The sequence below is a fragment of the Staurois parvus genome, unplaced genomic scaffold (genome assembly GCF_062004578.1).
Source record: "Staurois parvus isolate SC_StPar_1 unplaced genomic scaffold, SC_StPar_1.0 ptg000376l, whole genome shotgun sequence".
NCBI classification, from domain to species: domain Eukaryota; kingdom Metazoa; phylum Chordata; class Amphibia; order Anura; family Ranidae; genus Staurois; species Staurois parvus.
The window spans coordinates 2,092,818-2,109,170 of record NW_028318172.1 but is presented as its reverse complement, the minus strand read 5'-3'; the positions used below and the strand labels follow the sequence as shown (position 1 = coordinate 2,109,170).

The 16,353-nt window shown below is 40.3% G+C and overlaps 1 protein-coding gene across 2 annotated transcripts in view; it reads right to left on the bottom strand.

The window, feature by feature from the left end:
* LOC149456095 (coiled-coil domain-containing protein 150-like) overlaps nt 1–16,353 on the bottom strand; it is a 68,112-nt gene that overhangs the window by 36,708 nt on the left and 15,051 nt on the right. The window contains exons 4-8 of one of the 2 annotated variants that reach the window (XM_089685481.1): nt 10,784–10,962; nt 4,810–4,878; nt 3,102–3,218; nt 2,892–3,021; nt 170–213 (exon numbers count right to left, since the gene is read on the bottom strand). In XM_089685481.1, coding sequence (XP_089541607.1) covers nt 170–213; nt 2,892–3,021; nt 3,102–3,218; nt 4,810–4,878; nt 10,784–10,962 — 539 coding nt within the window. The remainder of the gene's footprint in view (nt 1–169; nt 214–2,891; nt 3,022–3,101; nt 3,219–4,809; nt 4,879–10,783; nt 10,963–16,353) is intronic. The other variant, XM_089685482.1, reaches the window with a different exon arrangement.

Genomic DNA, 16,353 nt, shown 5'->3' with positions numbered 1-16,353 from the left:
AACCCACTTGCCTAGGACAACATTGTTGCTATCCACAAAATGTTCCCTATGCACACCAATTCCACTGTTAGATTTGTTTTAAAAAAACATGGACTAAGTTACCAATATCATTGGTAAATTATCATACGTCGGTCATATTTCACTAGTTTCCTAGCTTTATCTCACTTACTTTGACCTCTTCCTGCAACTGGCTTAGAAGGGAATCTTTAGCTTCTGAAATGACAAAACTATGTTAAGTCAGTAGTAACTACAACACTAATATTTGCTTTAATGAAATACAACAAAAACACTGTTTTGATCAAGATGGGGAAGCAAACATTGCCAGCCTTTAGGCCACTTGCACACGGGGCATTTAGGTGCAGAGCATCCCTCCTAGCATTTAAGTGCACTGGGGTGAGACAGGTTCAGCGTCCACTCCTGCTATCTAGAGTGTCAAATTCAATGGCAGGCTGCCACTGGACAGTGCTGAACCCTGTACCAAGTGGTACTAGCACTTAGAGCCCTATGCATTCATGGACTAAGTATGAAGTACGTAGTCTCTAGATGCATAGCGGCCCTAAACATGAGCACCACTCAGTACAGCATTCAGCCCTGTCCAGCCGCAGCCTCCCATAGACTTTGGTAGGCTGCAGGCAGCTGGGCTGGATGCTGCACCTGTCTCTCCCAGGCACACTAAATCCCCAGGAAGGACGTATTGTACCTAGATATATGTTATAAGTGCAAAACTATCTTTGCACCTGAAGAGTGAAAGTTTAACCGGAAAGTTGGGTGGTCAGATTTTTTATGAAAATATAGCCAAAGCTGTAACATTCAGATGTTCAGTACCTATTTTTAAACACTAGTCTTGAATGAAAATTATTTTGTCAAAAAATTGTTCTCCCTGTAAATTTTTTTTGAGGGACACAAGAAGTCTTTCACCTCTGGATTATACTGCCGCCTACATAAAGATTGGACAGTGGCAACAAAAAATGTAGGCCAGCCCAGGATAACCCCTCCTACTAGAATGCCTCAGGATCCAAATTTGGCTGGTTCAGTTGGGACTGGGCAATCTGCCTATTGCTGTTCCCATTCCAGTGAAGTCAATCTAATGATCGACTTCTCTTGAAATTGCTCCCAAAATTTTCCTTAAATCAGAGCTGCAGACCTGATCAGTTTATTCCAACAGTGGAGGAGTCCCCACTGCCAGAACACAATAGCACAGCAGGGAGGATTCTTCTATCCACCTCACTTTTTTGGAGTGTGGCCAGCCTAAGTCTACAAGTACATTTGCCTACACTGACCACAGCAGCGAAAAAAATGCAAACTCGGCAACAGTACCACGTTTACCGCATTTTCCTGCGTCCGCTGGTGAAAACATTCTTATCTGGAATGCGATTCTTCCGTGTTCAGGAGAAGGAGGTTTAAGTTCACCTAAATGCGGCAGCTCCTAAACTCTGCTAAAAGCCTACAGTATGTGCACATGGACACATAGGCTTTTATGGAGTTGAGTTTAGGAGCTTTGGCAAAAAAATGCCAAAAGCTCCTAAACTCGAGTTTAGGAGCTGCCAGTGTACATAAAGCCTAAGACTGTAGAAAACTCTTAAAGTTAGATTCACAGATAACTCTTAAAGTTGTGATTTTTAGTCAGATTTTGCAGTGGTTTTGATTTTTTTTTTTTTTTTTAGGAGATGGAGACTATACAAAACTGTGTCAAAAAACGCACTAAAAAGCAAGTACATGTGTTTTACATGCATTTCCATCGAAGTCTATGGGGCACAAAATTGTGCTGCATTGCATCAAAGTAGCACCAAAGTCTCACTGCAGTTGTATTGCATTGATATGAATGGGCACCATTAAAATCAATGTGATTTCCATTGTCATGTGAATCTGTGTGACCCAAGCCACAATTGAAATAACAGTAGTGTAAACCAGGCCTTAGATATTTTGACTATTCTGCATGCTGCATACTGCACAACTTGCTCCCAACATCAACAGCTCCGTGTCTCATACTAATGATTGGGAACAAAGAGGACCTATTCTCGATCACATGATTGCAGTGATCAGTCACTGTACAGCCTGCCCCTATACTGATTCTGCTCTTGAAAGGAGAAAATTATACAGCATATCTTTTTCTCTGGCTAGAGAGAAAGATTGTGAAAAAAAATAAAAAATAAGGTAGCTAGATCAGGGTTTGATCTAGGTCAATTTCAGGGTTAGAATCAAAGGTCATGGTCAGAAAAAAAAGCTTGGGACCAAAGGTCAGGGTCAGTGTGTTTTAGGTAGGATTGAAAAAAATGTAATTTAGCATCAGTGTCAGAGTGTTTAAAAAAAGGAAAAAGGCAAACTGTTGTTTCTAGGCCGTATTATGGGTACAAACAACAAATAACATATGCATATGTTGAATAGCTGTTATCATCAAGAAAAGGAGAATTTATTTTGGGTTGATTTTTGGAGGTAGGTCATGGTAATAGCACAAAATACACAGATACATTTTTACAAAATTTAATTTTGCAACTTTTTTGTTCTAGTTTTCCTTTAATGACATAAAAGACTTGGGGGATATACATTACCATTTACTACAAAATTAAAGCTCACATTGTCCTGAAAAAACAATGTATAATTTTGCTGGATACACTAAGTAGTTGTGATGATATGTACAGTGTTACCAACGCATGCCAAAGTTTCAAAACTGGCATTAAGATTTGTTTTATCCTCCTTCATGAACGGGTTAAACATTTACTGTTCTGGAATTGGAATAATATCTGAAGCAAGAAAAAGTAGCTGACAACAACCAGAGAGATGCCACTTCTAATTTTTTCTGCACACAAGCAAATGGCAGATATCACTGTATTGTTTTTTGTTTTATTATTATTTATTGAGGCCCACTTTCATTTTTTATCACATTCTCATACCCAGTACAGTTTGAAACTGCTTGTTCTTCTTTTCCAGTTCATCACATCTTGACTTCTCTTGTGTTAGTTTTTCCTTCATTTCCTGTCCTTCTATTTCTACAGTGTTGCAGTATTGCTGTAGCTTCTGAACCTATATTTCATAGATCAGTATGCATGTAAGCAAACATAAGCAATAGCTTTATAAAGCTACACCAAAAATACAATGCTCACCTGTGCCTGCTCCTCCTCAACAATGTTTTTTAAACCTTCCACTGTAAGAAGTAGGTCCGCCTGTTCCTCTTCCAGCAATGCTCGTAGAGCAGCTTCTTCCGACAGTTTTTCTTGCAGCTAATGGCAATGAACAATCAATGTTTCAGTAAACATGCAAGACACTAAATTGCTATAGTATAGTTAATTAAATGCAATGACACAACAAATGTAATCACAGTAAAAGAATTGCTGAATAATTTTATTTAAGTATATACACACAAAGATATAATGAAACATAGAAAGATTTCAGAACAGATAATGAATACATTACCTCAATATCCTGTATGTAATGCTAATAAAGAATACAAGAACTGAGAAGAATAAACACGTAAGCTTTTCTCTATATTTGCAAAACTAAGGTGTCCTTTTATCATGCAGCGGTAAATGACCACTGCTTGGTTCTATGGCATTCTCAGGAGGAGACAGTTCGCCTCTGAATGCCTTTTTATGAATCGGTGTAGATCATTTCTCCGAATGAGGAGAGAAGCGTTCTACAAATGCTTTGAGCGCTAGAAAACGGCTACTTCTACGGCTAATCTTGCGAGATCACAGTAAGAGATCAGTCAAACACAGTTTACTAAGCAGCAGTAAATTATTGCTGCTTCGTTTGTGGTTCCCCCTATTCTCCACCTCTGGGCTGAAGAATCTGGAGGGAGAACATAGATCGCCAATGAAGGGCTGACATCGCTCCTTCATACACTGGCCATCTGTGTGCTGAGATGATCAGTGGAGAACATGTTCTCCGCTGATCATCTCTGTTTCCTAAACCACTAATGATCTGAGATCAGCAACGATCCTCAGGATCACCGCTGATCTCTATTTCATAAAAGGACACCTAAAGCGTCTAAATATTTTCACCCAGACACAGGAAGCTACAATTTTAGTCACTGCTTCTTCAATTCTTGTACAACACTTTCTGCACTGTGGGTAAAATGGTAAAAGAACTCAAGAACCCAATTTATCCATTTACCATACAGCGGGTTCAAATTGGCAAGCTGCCTAAAAAAATTCTCACCCAAAGCCTACATTTCCAATGGGAAATGCCCAGTGTCTCTCAGCTCTGGGCCCTGATGCTTCTTTGAGATGTCTTTCTGAAGTACCTATGCAAAGATTACATGCATGTGGGCTGGTTGCTGCCCTCAGGTCATAGGGGTACCAATCTGCATGCATAGGGATTATCCTGGGTGCAAGGCTGATAGCTCAGATAACTGCTGTGTCCCCAATTTTCGGGGTGGTAATAATAGCTAGTATAGCTGGTATTATCACAAAACAACAGACAAGGCTTACTTGCATTTTAGTAGGGTGAACTGTTCTACATTTTTTAGGCTTAGAAATTGCTGAATAACTCTATGGGGTGAACACCACTTTAAAGTGCTCATAGGCTTTGCGGTCTATTGCTTTGTGATTACACTGCACTGTTATGGAATGGCTCAGTGACCGATTTTTTTACTTGGATCAGCCACTTGTAATAGATTTAGGCAGTAATATCACCTACTGTAGCATGTAATATGCATTATCACTTTAATACATGAGGCCTATTAACTCTAATACACTGGGTATTTCTTCTTTCTTATATTCAATTATGCTGTAGTAAATGCAATCAAATGTGTTCCATCCCATTATTGTAATAGTTAAATAAATGCAATATTAAAAAGTTAACAACCCATACCTCAGCCAGTCTCTGGCTCATTCGGACTTTTGTAGTTCTCATCTCCTCAGCTGCCATTGCCACATCTTTCTAAAATTAAAGGATGTTGTGAGACTATATTGTAGGATTGTAAAAATGCTTTCTTTCTCAGCAAATGACAACCAAAAACCCATTATTTAAAGTGGTTGAAGACCCTTACATATATGCAGTCAAGTGACTGGCCTGAGCTGATACACAGAGATGAATAAAAATCCTCCTACATAAATTGTACCTATTTAGCTGCAGTCTTCTCTTCTCTACAGCTGTTCAAAGTGCCAAAGTTATACAGCTTGTCTCAGCATTCAGAAAGCAGGGGGCAGGGAGCTAAAGTTATGATCTGCAGAGTTTAGAGAAAGCTGATTGGAAGGAAGGGACATACCTCCTTCACACAGCACAGGAAAATAGTTAAGGCGTTAAATCACAGGCTGTGTGCCAGAGCTCCCCCCAATTGCCTTTTTTTCTCTTGGTGTCAGAAATGATTCATACATATGTCAGAGGAATGAGGTAGCAGACATAAACTATACTTGGTGCTCTGGATAGAGACAAGCACACACTGTGGAGGGATATTCTTTGTTCATATTTAATGTCTGAGTTTTACAACCACTTTAAATCACTTCTTTAAGAGAACTTAGAATAGATATTATACAATGTTGATAGTTATATATAAATGCCAGCTTTTCTTTTCCTATACAGGGTATTAGGCATCCAGTTTCCCACTTATTTGATTAGTTTTCTTTTCCAGGCTTTACTTACTTTATTTTCACCTGGCGATCCTTCAAGTCTGGTATTGATGTTGAGGGACCCCAAGCCAAAAAAAAAAAGAAAATAGTGTGCGGTCTCCCCCAAAATCTACCCCAGATCTTTATCCAAGAATTCAGGCAAGGAAAGGGGGTGGAATGTGTATGTGCCCCCCCAAATCATAACAGGCCACATGCCTTCAACATGGGCAGGGGGGTACTTTGCCAGGTGGGGCACCTTGTCACAATGTTGATGAAGAAAAAGGCCTCTTCTCCACAACCCAGGCCCTGTGGTTGAGTAGGTCTGTGGGTAGGGAATAATTGAAATCTGGAGGCTCATTTTAACAATAAGGAGACACCAAGATCCCGCCCCACATGTGAATGAGTATGGGGTACATACTGTAGTACCTTTTAATCATTCACAAAAAATGTAAATAAAAACACAAAGCCAGATTTTTGTCCTTTATCAAAAAATTATGTACTTCCATCATAAATCATGTCTTCCAGTGATGTAGGTCCAGTATAGATTTTGAGGGGGACCCCTGCGCCTATGTCTCTATGTTTATATTTTTAAGTCATGGTTGTTAGAACAGGATGGAGACTTGTTCTATTAAAAAAATGGACCTAAGCAGAAACTGATGTAAATGAATAATCATCAGTTTACATTTGTTTGCCCATAGAAATGCTTTGCTGTCCATTTTTCATTTATCAACAGATGGATGCAAAATGGGCAGATGGCACACCTGTATAAAAGGGGCCTAAGTCTGTTGTTTTCCAAAAGAACAAGCTCACTTGCAAATGTAGCAGTTCCACAGATGAAACAACCCATTTACCACTGTTAGGGGGTGCTTACAAAGATCAGCTTTAATATAGAGATGTGTTCAAAATAATAGCAGTCAGACATCACTAACCTGATCAATCACTGTTTTTGGTAGAAATGATATTTCTACATGGCAAATAATTTACTAGCAGGTGTAGCAGAGTAATAGAAATCCAACAAACCCAACAGTCATGACATGCATGCTGCTGATTCTGTGTAATTGAATCACTAATTGAAAGGGGCATGTTCAAAATAATAGCAGTGTGGAGTTCTATTAGTGAGGTCATTCATTCTTTGAAAAACAGGTGGCAATAATTGCCCTTATTTAAGGAAGGAAATTCTGAGGAAAATGGGTCGTTCCAGACATTGTTCAGAAGAACAGCGTACCTTGATTAAAAAGTTGATTGGAGAGGGGAAAACATATAAAGAAGTGCAGAAAATGATAGGCTGCTCAGCTAAAATGATCGCAAATGCTTTAAAATGGCAACCAAAACCTGAAAGACGTGGAAGAAAGCGAAACACTGCCATTTGAATGGATAGAAGAATAGCCAAATGGCAAGGACTCAGCCAACAATCAGCTCCAGGAAGAGCAAAGAAGGTCTAAAGTTACCTGTGAGTACTGTTACAAGTAGAAGACGCCTAAGTGAAGCCAAGCTAAGCTATCTGCAAGAAGCAAAGTCCCACTGTTGAAAAAAAGACGTGCTGAAGAGGTTGCAATTTGCCAAAGAGCACATTGACTGGCCTAAAGAGAAATGGTGCAACATTTTGTGGACTGATGAAAGTAAGATTGTTCTTATTGGGTCTAGTGGTTGGAGACAGTTTGTCAGACAACCCCAAAACACTGAATTCAAGCCACAGTACACTGTGAAGACAGTGAAGCATGGTTGCACAAGCATCATGATATGGGGATGTTTCTCATACTACGGTGTTGGGCCTATTTATCGCATACCAGGGATCATGGATCAGTTTGAATACATCAAAATACTTGAAGAGGTCATGCTTCCTTATGCTGAAGAGGAAATACCCTTGAAATGGTTGCTCCAACAAGACAACGACCCCAAACACACCAGTAAACGTGCAACATCTTGGTTCCAGACCAACAAGATTGACGTTATGGAGTGGCCAGCCCAATCCCCGGATCTTAATCCAATAGAAAACTTGTGGGGTGACATCAAAAATGCAGTTTGAGGCAAAACCAAGAAATAGAGAAGAACTGTGGAATGTAGTCCAATCATTCTGGGCTGGAGTACCTGTTCACAGGTGCCAAAAGTTGGTTGACTCCATGCAACACAGATGTACAGCAGTTCTCAGAAATAGTGGTTATACAACTAAATATTAATTAAGTGATTCAAAGGAAAGCAAAATCTTCGAACATTTTCAGTTTATATAGTGAATGTTTGAGTTTGTAAAGAAGAATACAAACACTGCAATTTTTTTGAACAGTCTAATATTCACTTTTCTTCAATTTTTTTAGAGGAACAACAAATTTGATATATTTTTCTTCATGTTTTGATTTGAAATAGAATGTGTAGTGTTCCCAATACATTTGTGTGTGTGGAAATAAAAGCTATTAGAAGGATTTTGAGCTTTATTCACTTTTTTCAACACACTGCTATTATTTTGAAAACAACTGTATAAAATCGTTATCCCAAAAGGAAAAAAAATCAGTTGCTGTAACTGTTTATATACTGTGAGCTGGAGTTTGGCTTCAATTTGTTAGTGCAGCTAAATCTGCTAATACATATAACACTCTCCTTCCCCCAGACTGACAATGCTGCTGTCCAAAGGTGCCCCTGTGCTCATTCATTCAGAGTGGGGCACTTATACAGGAGGTGTGTTACTGGCCGAATCATCAGGTAAAAACAGAGGGGAAAAAAGCCTGAGAAAGGCAAACAAAGGAAAACGAACGCAGCCAACAAATAATTGGTAAGCTGCAATATTGCACTTTTGGTTTGGTGTTTAATACTACTCTAATATCATGTTAACTAGATACATTTCTATAACCTTTCCTCTGTGTCTAGTTTATTATGTAACCACTTGTCAGAAAACAAACATTAAAGGTTAATGTACATTTTTGCAACTCCTGATAAGCACAATGAGGAAACATCAAGTATTAATAGAAATCTTGCTCAATAAGAATCATGCTACATGTTACAGTCAGTCAGAATATGCAGTAGACAGAGTAACTTTTAAAATCAGAGTCTTAATTTTACTGAAATAATGCTTTTACAAATCAAGTGGTACTAAACTATCAATCTTTTGCAGTAATGCATCCAGGTTAATGACATACACAATGTACAATGTATTTATTTTATTTTGTATCCAAGCACTCACATTCATCCCATTTCCAAACCACTGCCATCAACTCTCTCAGTGCTACTTCCCCAAATTTCCTGTCAGGGGTGTGTGTACCGAGTACAAGATCAGAAGGGACAGTGCACTCCAGCACTGGCTGGTTTTGAACTAACAGCAGCATTCACAACAACAAGGAGCAGAATACTGAGTAAGCTATGTCAGCAGTATTTTAAATGTAGGTCATGCATCATCCTCCAAGGACAGTTCACCAGAGAGCTGACACTGCCCACCTGCAGGAAACCTACAAGACCGAGAGTTTAAATGGCTACTTGGAGCTAGAGACCTCTGTTCTTTTGTTTCCTGCCTCCTGAAAACATAGCCTATTTTTCTCTGAGTTTGTTTTTCATTCTCTCTGTGGATCAGTGTGGATGTCAGAAGACTTTGGGACATTGTCAGCCAAAGACTTTGGGACAAGTCAGAAGGATGCCATCAGGGTTGCCTAAACTACACCCTTCCTTCCACTTAGGACCCTGTTACCCAATTCCCTACACGCACAGCTTGCAATCTCCCAGTTCTCATCTGCCCAAGCCCAAGGCAATAGCTATTAAAAGTACTAATAATTCAGATGATTTCCCAGACCTAGAGGAGGGCAAAGATATCTCTTCAGGACTGTCCACCTCTAAAGAGAGAGAAACAGAGATGAAAGACGGAAGCAAGCCTTTAAGGTACATCTTCCCCGTCAAAGAAGGAGATTACAATCTAAATCTGTAAAAGATTGCTTATAGAGGGAGGGAGAGTTGGAAGAGACTAGGAGATGTCGTTTTCCCATGCACTAATCGGTCAAAAACATTATCCTAAAGGAATGGAAGAAACCAGAGAACAGACTCTTCTTTTTAGGCCCTCATTCACACAGAAGTATATAAAAGTACACCAGTGCAGAGGGCCATGTTTGCCAGAAAAGGTGTTCCTAAACAAGGCTATAAAGTCTCATAATCCAAGATAGCTCTCTGGATACATACAGCCATTGACATAACCTACACCCCAGAAGAGAAAGTTTGAGCCTTCAGGTCATGGTTGATTTTGTGAGAGTGATTTCAGCATCCTGGGCTGAGAAAGGCAGTGCCTAAGCAAAGCAGATATGCAAAATGGCCTAATTTTCAACACTTTCAGGAGCATTTCTGGATAGTTCTCCTCATCGCTCAAGACAAGGCTTTTGGGAGGAAGGTGCATTAAAAGAGAAGTATGGTCAAATCTTTTTTGGCCATACTACTGTTCTGGGTCATATTTCTGCACTCCTGTGACTAAAGCCTGCCATTAGCTAACATCACAGAGCCAGTCCAAGCTCTGGAAGGATCCCAACATTAAGGTAAGGACCCACCCAGATGCCTGACCTGAGCTGGTTCAGCCTCTCAACATGTCACTGAGAGCCTGAGTCAGCTGCTACTGCTACCCCTCCCTTCCCAACAGCCTGGTGCTCCAGTGAGTGCTGAAGGTGTAGTGAAGACTGAACTGAGTGATCAGCGGTCACGTGATCACTCAATTCTTGGTCTTTGAGCCATCAAGGGACAGCTGCATCATCAGACCAATGCATCAGCCATATAGGTGAATATGTATGTTTATATTTTATTTCTCACACCACTCCTTTAAGCAGTATTCCCACCCTAGGTAACATCTTCCTAGTCTCTCTAGTGAACCCTCCAGCATGGCTAGTTTCCACACTAGGTTGGAATGCTATGCTTTTATGTTTCCTTTGCTTATGTAGCCCTCTGATAAAACCTGGGGTCAATGGCTCCTAGGAGCACTTTAAACACTCTGTCTCCTGTGTTTTCTGCAGAAGGGGAGAGCAGTCTCTACTGAACCATCCTGGGGGATTCTTGGAAACCTTATCATGTAATAACTCAAGTTTCTTTTTCAATAAACACAGTACCTCATTTTGGCAAGCCCATGTATAAGCTACTATAATGCTGCTAGTCAATGTACCAGATTTTAGTAAAATATCATATATTATGAGTATTTTAAAAGATTCTTACAAATGATTGAAATGAAATGAAATTTCTCACAAATATTCTGACAAAAGTTACAAATGATTGAAAAGAATATACACCTTTGTGGTTGTTGCGATCTCTAAGGCAGCACTTAACCTTTCTTTAGCTTCTGCTTCTCTTTCCATGCTCTCTATTGCACCATTCAGCCTTTGGCGCAGTCTCATTATTTCTAGCTGAGCATCTTTCATTTCGGAAGCATGTTCATTTTGCATTTCAAGCAGACACTGTTCTAATTCTCCTAGCAACACAAAAAAATAGTCAAGTAAAGCAAGTCTTTGCATCAGATACCAGTATAACCTTCAATTGATAAACTTTATGAAATAAAAAGTAAGAAGTCAGAAATGGGCAGATATAAAAGGCAAATACAAGTTCAGTCTTTCTTGGTATCAGCAAGTATGGGCATGAACGGCACTGTTGGTAACGACTCATCTCAATGTCTGCGTTCAATACATACATTTCCTTGACTAGGACAAAGCAAACATTTGATGGATAAACATAAGTACATGGAAAAATAGGTGGAAACAGGACCAGGTGTTATTTTCTTTGTAACTCACCCAGATGTATCCCTTGAACAACTAAAGTGGTTCTAAAGTTAAAACGTTTTATACCTTAATGCACTCCCTGCATTAAAGTAAAAAATGTTTTAGCACTTACTGTGCCTTGTTCTCTCAATCTAGCACTTTGCTCAGCTGCATCTCTTCTCTCCCCTCTTCCTAGTCTCACAGGAGACTCAGGCAGCAGCAGTATCCATTGGCTCCTAGTGCTGCCAATCAAATCATGTGAAGAGGGAGTGGGGGGGTGGGGCTGAGCAGGGCTGTGTGTGCCTCTATGGAGTGAGCCTGCACAAGTTCCCCACAGCTCGTGGTATGCTATGGGGGCACATGAAGGACAGCGGACTGCACCAGTGCGGGCCTCTAAAAGAGGAGGTAAGAGGCTGCCTTGTGCAATACAATTCCACAGGGATGCTAAGTATAAGATCTTTTTTCATTTTAATAAAAAAATGCTTTACAATCACTTAAAAGGATATCTAAACCTAAGCTAAGTATATATTCTGCAAGTACAGAAAACTATTTGTTGATCCTGAGAGAAATCTTGTGTCCTTGTCACTTCCTGTGCACTGAACTGAAATCTGAAACAAACAATATTTTCAGCTTTCCCATCTATCTTCGAGAGATACTCAACCTCCATCCCCTATTCTCATGTTATAGAGTGAAGGAGAAGAGAAGGTGTTCTGTAATCCATATCAGGAGAGTTTCTCAAAGGTATCAAAATTATTTTGACAGTGCCCGCGCTTCACTTCACCTATCTACTATTGCATGAAAATATACACATACAGGAAAAACAATTCATCAAAAATTAAATTATAAATTATAAGCGATATTATCCACTTTCAATCTTCTTTGTGCAAGAAAACTAATTTCCACTTCAAATTGCACTTAGAAATGACAATACCGCTTTGTGCCAAATGTAATCACGTATCTGTGAGTGCCCTCCACCAGATGTGCTGTCACCTAGAAAAAATGACCGAACCATTAAGTAAGGACTTGTGTGCTTCATATAGGGCTCAAAGTGACATTCCCACAAGGATGGATGGGATTCTTCTTTTTGAACTGCTTGCTTCTCCTACGCTACTCCTCCTCCACTCAGCAATTCTCCTGGAAAAAATGACTGAATTGTTAAGTAAGGTCATATAGCACTTCATATAGGGCTCAAAGTGATAATCCCACATAGATGGATGGGATTCTTCTTTTTGAACTGCGGGCTTCTCCTACGTTACTCCTCCTCCTCACAGTGAGCATAAATTATTGTTCCATCAAAAAAATACAGGCTGAAGAAGAATTACATCTATCTACAGTCAGGTCCATAAATATTGGGACATCGACACAATTCTAACATTTTTGGCTCTATACGCCACCACAATGGATTTGAAATGAAACTAACAAGATGTGCTTTAACTGCAGACTGTCAGCTTTAATTTGAGGGTATTTACATCCAAATCAGGTGAACGGTCTAGGAATTACAACAGTTTGCATATGTGCCTCCCACTTGTTAAGGGACCAAAAGTAATGGGACGGAATAATAATCATAAATCAAACTTTCACTTTTTAATACTTGGTTGCAAATCCTTTGCAGTCAATTACAGCCTGAAGTCTGGAATGCATAGACATCACCAGACGCTGGGTTTCATCCCTGGTGATGCTCTGCCAGGCCTCTACTGCAACTGTCTTCAGTTCCTGCTGTTCTTTGGGCATTTTCACTTCAGTTTTGTCTTCAGCAAGTGAAATGCATGCTCAATCGGATTCAGGTCAGGTAATTGACTTGGCCATTGCATAACATTCCACTTCTTTCCCTTAAAAAAACTCTTTGGTTGCTTTTGCAGTATGCTTTGGGTCATTGTCCATCTGCACTGTGAAGCATTTGGCTGAATATGAGCAGATAATATTGCCCGAAACACTTCAGAATTCATCCTGCTGCTTTTGTCAGCAGTCACATCATCAATAAATACAAGAGAACCAGTTTCATTGGCAGCCATACATGCCCACGCCATGACACTACCACTACCATGCTTCACTGATGAGGTGGTATGCTTAGGATCATGAGCAGTTCCTTTCCTTCTCCATACTCTTCTCTTCCCATCACTCTGGTACAAGTTGATCTTTTTCTCATCTGTCCATAGGATGTTGTTCCAGAACTGTGAAGGCTTTTTTAGATGTCGTTTGGCAAACTCTAATCTGGCCTTCCTGTTTTTGAGGCTCACCAATGGTTTACATCTTGTGGTGAACCCTCTGTATTCACTCTGGTGAAGTCTTCTCTTGATTGTTGACTTTGACACACATACACCTACCTCCTGGAGAGTGTTCTTGATCTGGCCAACTGTTGTGAAGGGTGTTTTCTTCACCAGGGAAAGAATTCTTTGGTCATCCACTACAGCCAATATTTATGGACCTGACTTTATGTGGGAATATCACTTTGAGCCCTATATGAGGCACACAAGCGCTATATGATCTTACTTACCTGTTCAATCATTTTTTCCACGTCAGGGCACATCCAGTGGAGGGCACTCACAAATACGTGATTACATTTGGCATAAAGAGGTGTTTGCATTTAAAAGTGCAATTTGTAGTGGAAATTGTTTTTCTAGCACAAAGGAGATTGAAACTGGACATTATCGCTTATAATTTAATTTTTGATAAATAGTTTTTTCTATATGTGTATACTTCCAGGCAATAGTGGATAGGAGGGGTGAAGCGCGGCACTGTGTGAAATAATTCTGGTTACACAACATACTGGATATGAGACTGTGATTAGTGTGGGAGGTTGACTGAGGTTTTGGTTTTTTAATTTTAATTTTGCATGTAGCTGCTCACATGGTTTTGGTATTCGTATTATTTCTCAAAAGGTGACAACTCTACTTCTCTATAAATACAGCATGCTGTTGTCACCCTGGGACAGGAAGCATTTTACTGGTGGGATCACTGGGAAAAAATAAATGAAAAAAGCCTGAAAATGGTAAACTAATGCAGCCACCCAATTGGAGGATACAATAAGCTGCAATACATTACATTTCTGTTTTTGAATTTAGGTATACTTTAACACCTTCTTACCTTTTCTACAAAAAAAAAATAATATATCAGTGCCTTTTACACAGATTTCCCAACAAGTAAGGAAAGGTCTATGTGAAACACTGAGTACTTCCAACGGTTTGAGGAGCTAGTTATTTTATTTACAGGGAATCTCTACATAGCCAATAGACAAAAGACAATGCTTAAGTTGGCAAGAAATCAGGCTTTGTAAATCCTCCCAATGGTAGACATCAATTCTTTGTTCAATGTTTACTTCATTATCTTTATTAAAGAATAAGTTCACCTTTGGGAACGTGTTACATGTTCCACCTGTTTTACATATAACATATTCCCGATCCTGTAGACGCCGCATGATCCCCACCTCCCTGTGACAGTAGTACGGGGAGAAGCTCCCCATACTAACTGTCACTCTTTAAAAACAGTGCGGACACGCGGGGCTCTGCCCAAACAGCTGTGTCAGTCATTCACAGTGTTCTCAATGAACTACCACAGCTCTTTGAGCGTTGTGGTAGTAACTGACTCTTCCTGTCAGTTACTACTGATGTACAAGCAAACAGATACACTGACATTCTGAAGGAGACCTGTATGGCACCAGCAATCTGCTGAATGCTTTCTGGACTCCTACTACAAAAAAATAATAAATTCACATTTTTTATCCTATAAAAAAAATGTGCATTTATTATTTTTGTAGAAAGGTGAACTTATCCTCTAAAGCAGGAGTCTCCAAACTTTCTAAACAAAGGACCAGTTTACTGTCCATTAGACTTTCCGGGGGCCGGACTGTGGCTATTGGGAGTACAAATTGTCCTGGCATCAGTGGGAGTAAACAATGCTTCTTTGGTATTATGGGGAGGAATAGTGCCCTTTCATTGGTGTAAGTGGGAGGAATAGTGCCCAGTTGTTGGTATCAGCGGGAGGAATAGTCCCCCATTATTGGTGTCATTTTGAGGAATGGTGTCCTATTGTGTCAGTGGGGGGGAAATAGTGCCCCATCAATGGTGTCAGTGGGAGCAATAGTGCCCCATCATTTATATCAGTGGGAGGAATAGTGCCCTATCATTGGTGTCAATGGGAGGAATAGTGCCTCATTGTTGATGTCAGTAGCAGTAATTATGCCCCACTGTTGGTGGGAGGAAAGAAATAGTGTCTTGTATCAATGGGAGGAAAGTGTCCCAAGTGCCAGATAAAAGTAAGCAAAGAGCCACATCCAGCCCCCGGGCTGCAGTTTGGAGACCACTGCTTTAACCGCTAGCCTACAGGGCACTTATACCCCCTTCCTGGCCAGGCCAATTTCCAGCTTTCAGCGCTGTCGCACTTTGAATGACAATTGCATGGTCATGCAACACTGTACCCATATGAAATTTTTATCATTTTTTTGTGACAGATAGAGCTTTCTTTTGGTGGTATTTAATCACCTCTGGGTTTTTTATTTTTTCTTAAACAAACCAAAAACCACTGAAAATTTTGAAAAAAAAAGTTTTTTCTTAGTTTTTGTTATAAAATTTTGTAAATAAGTGATTATTCTTCTTCACTGATGTGCGCTAATGAGGCTGCACTGATGGACACTGATAGGTGGCACTGATGAGGAGGCACTGGTAGGTGGCACTGATGGGCAGTGATCAGGAATCACTGATGGGCACTGATATGTGGCACTGATAGGCGGCACTGACAGGCACTGATAGGCGGCACTGTCTGGCACTGTTAGGTGTCACTGACTGGCACTGATAGGCAGCACTGACTGGCACTGATAGGTGGCACTGACTGGCACAGATGGGTGACACTGAAAGGCAGCTCAGATGGGCACTGATATGTGGCATTGATGTGCACTGGTAGGCACTGATATGTGGCACTGGCACGAGGCACTGATGAGCACTGACATAAGGCACTGATGGACACTGACAGGTGGCACTGCTGGGGCTACACTGATCATCAAGGCACACTGATCATCAGTGCCCTGATGATCAGTGTACATGTCGCCTCCGCTGAAAGCCGATTACTGGCTCTCCTCTGCTCTCGAGCTGTCAGCGTGACAGCTCGAGAGGAGA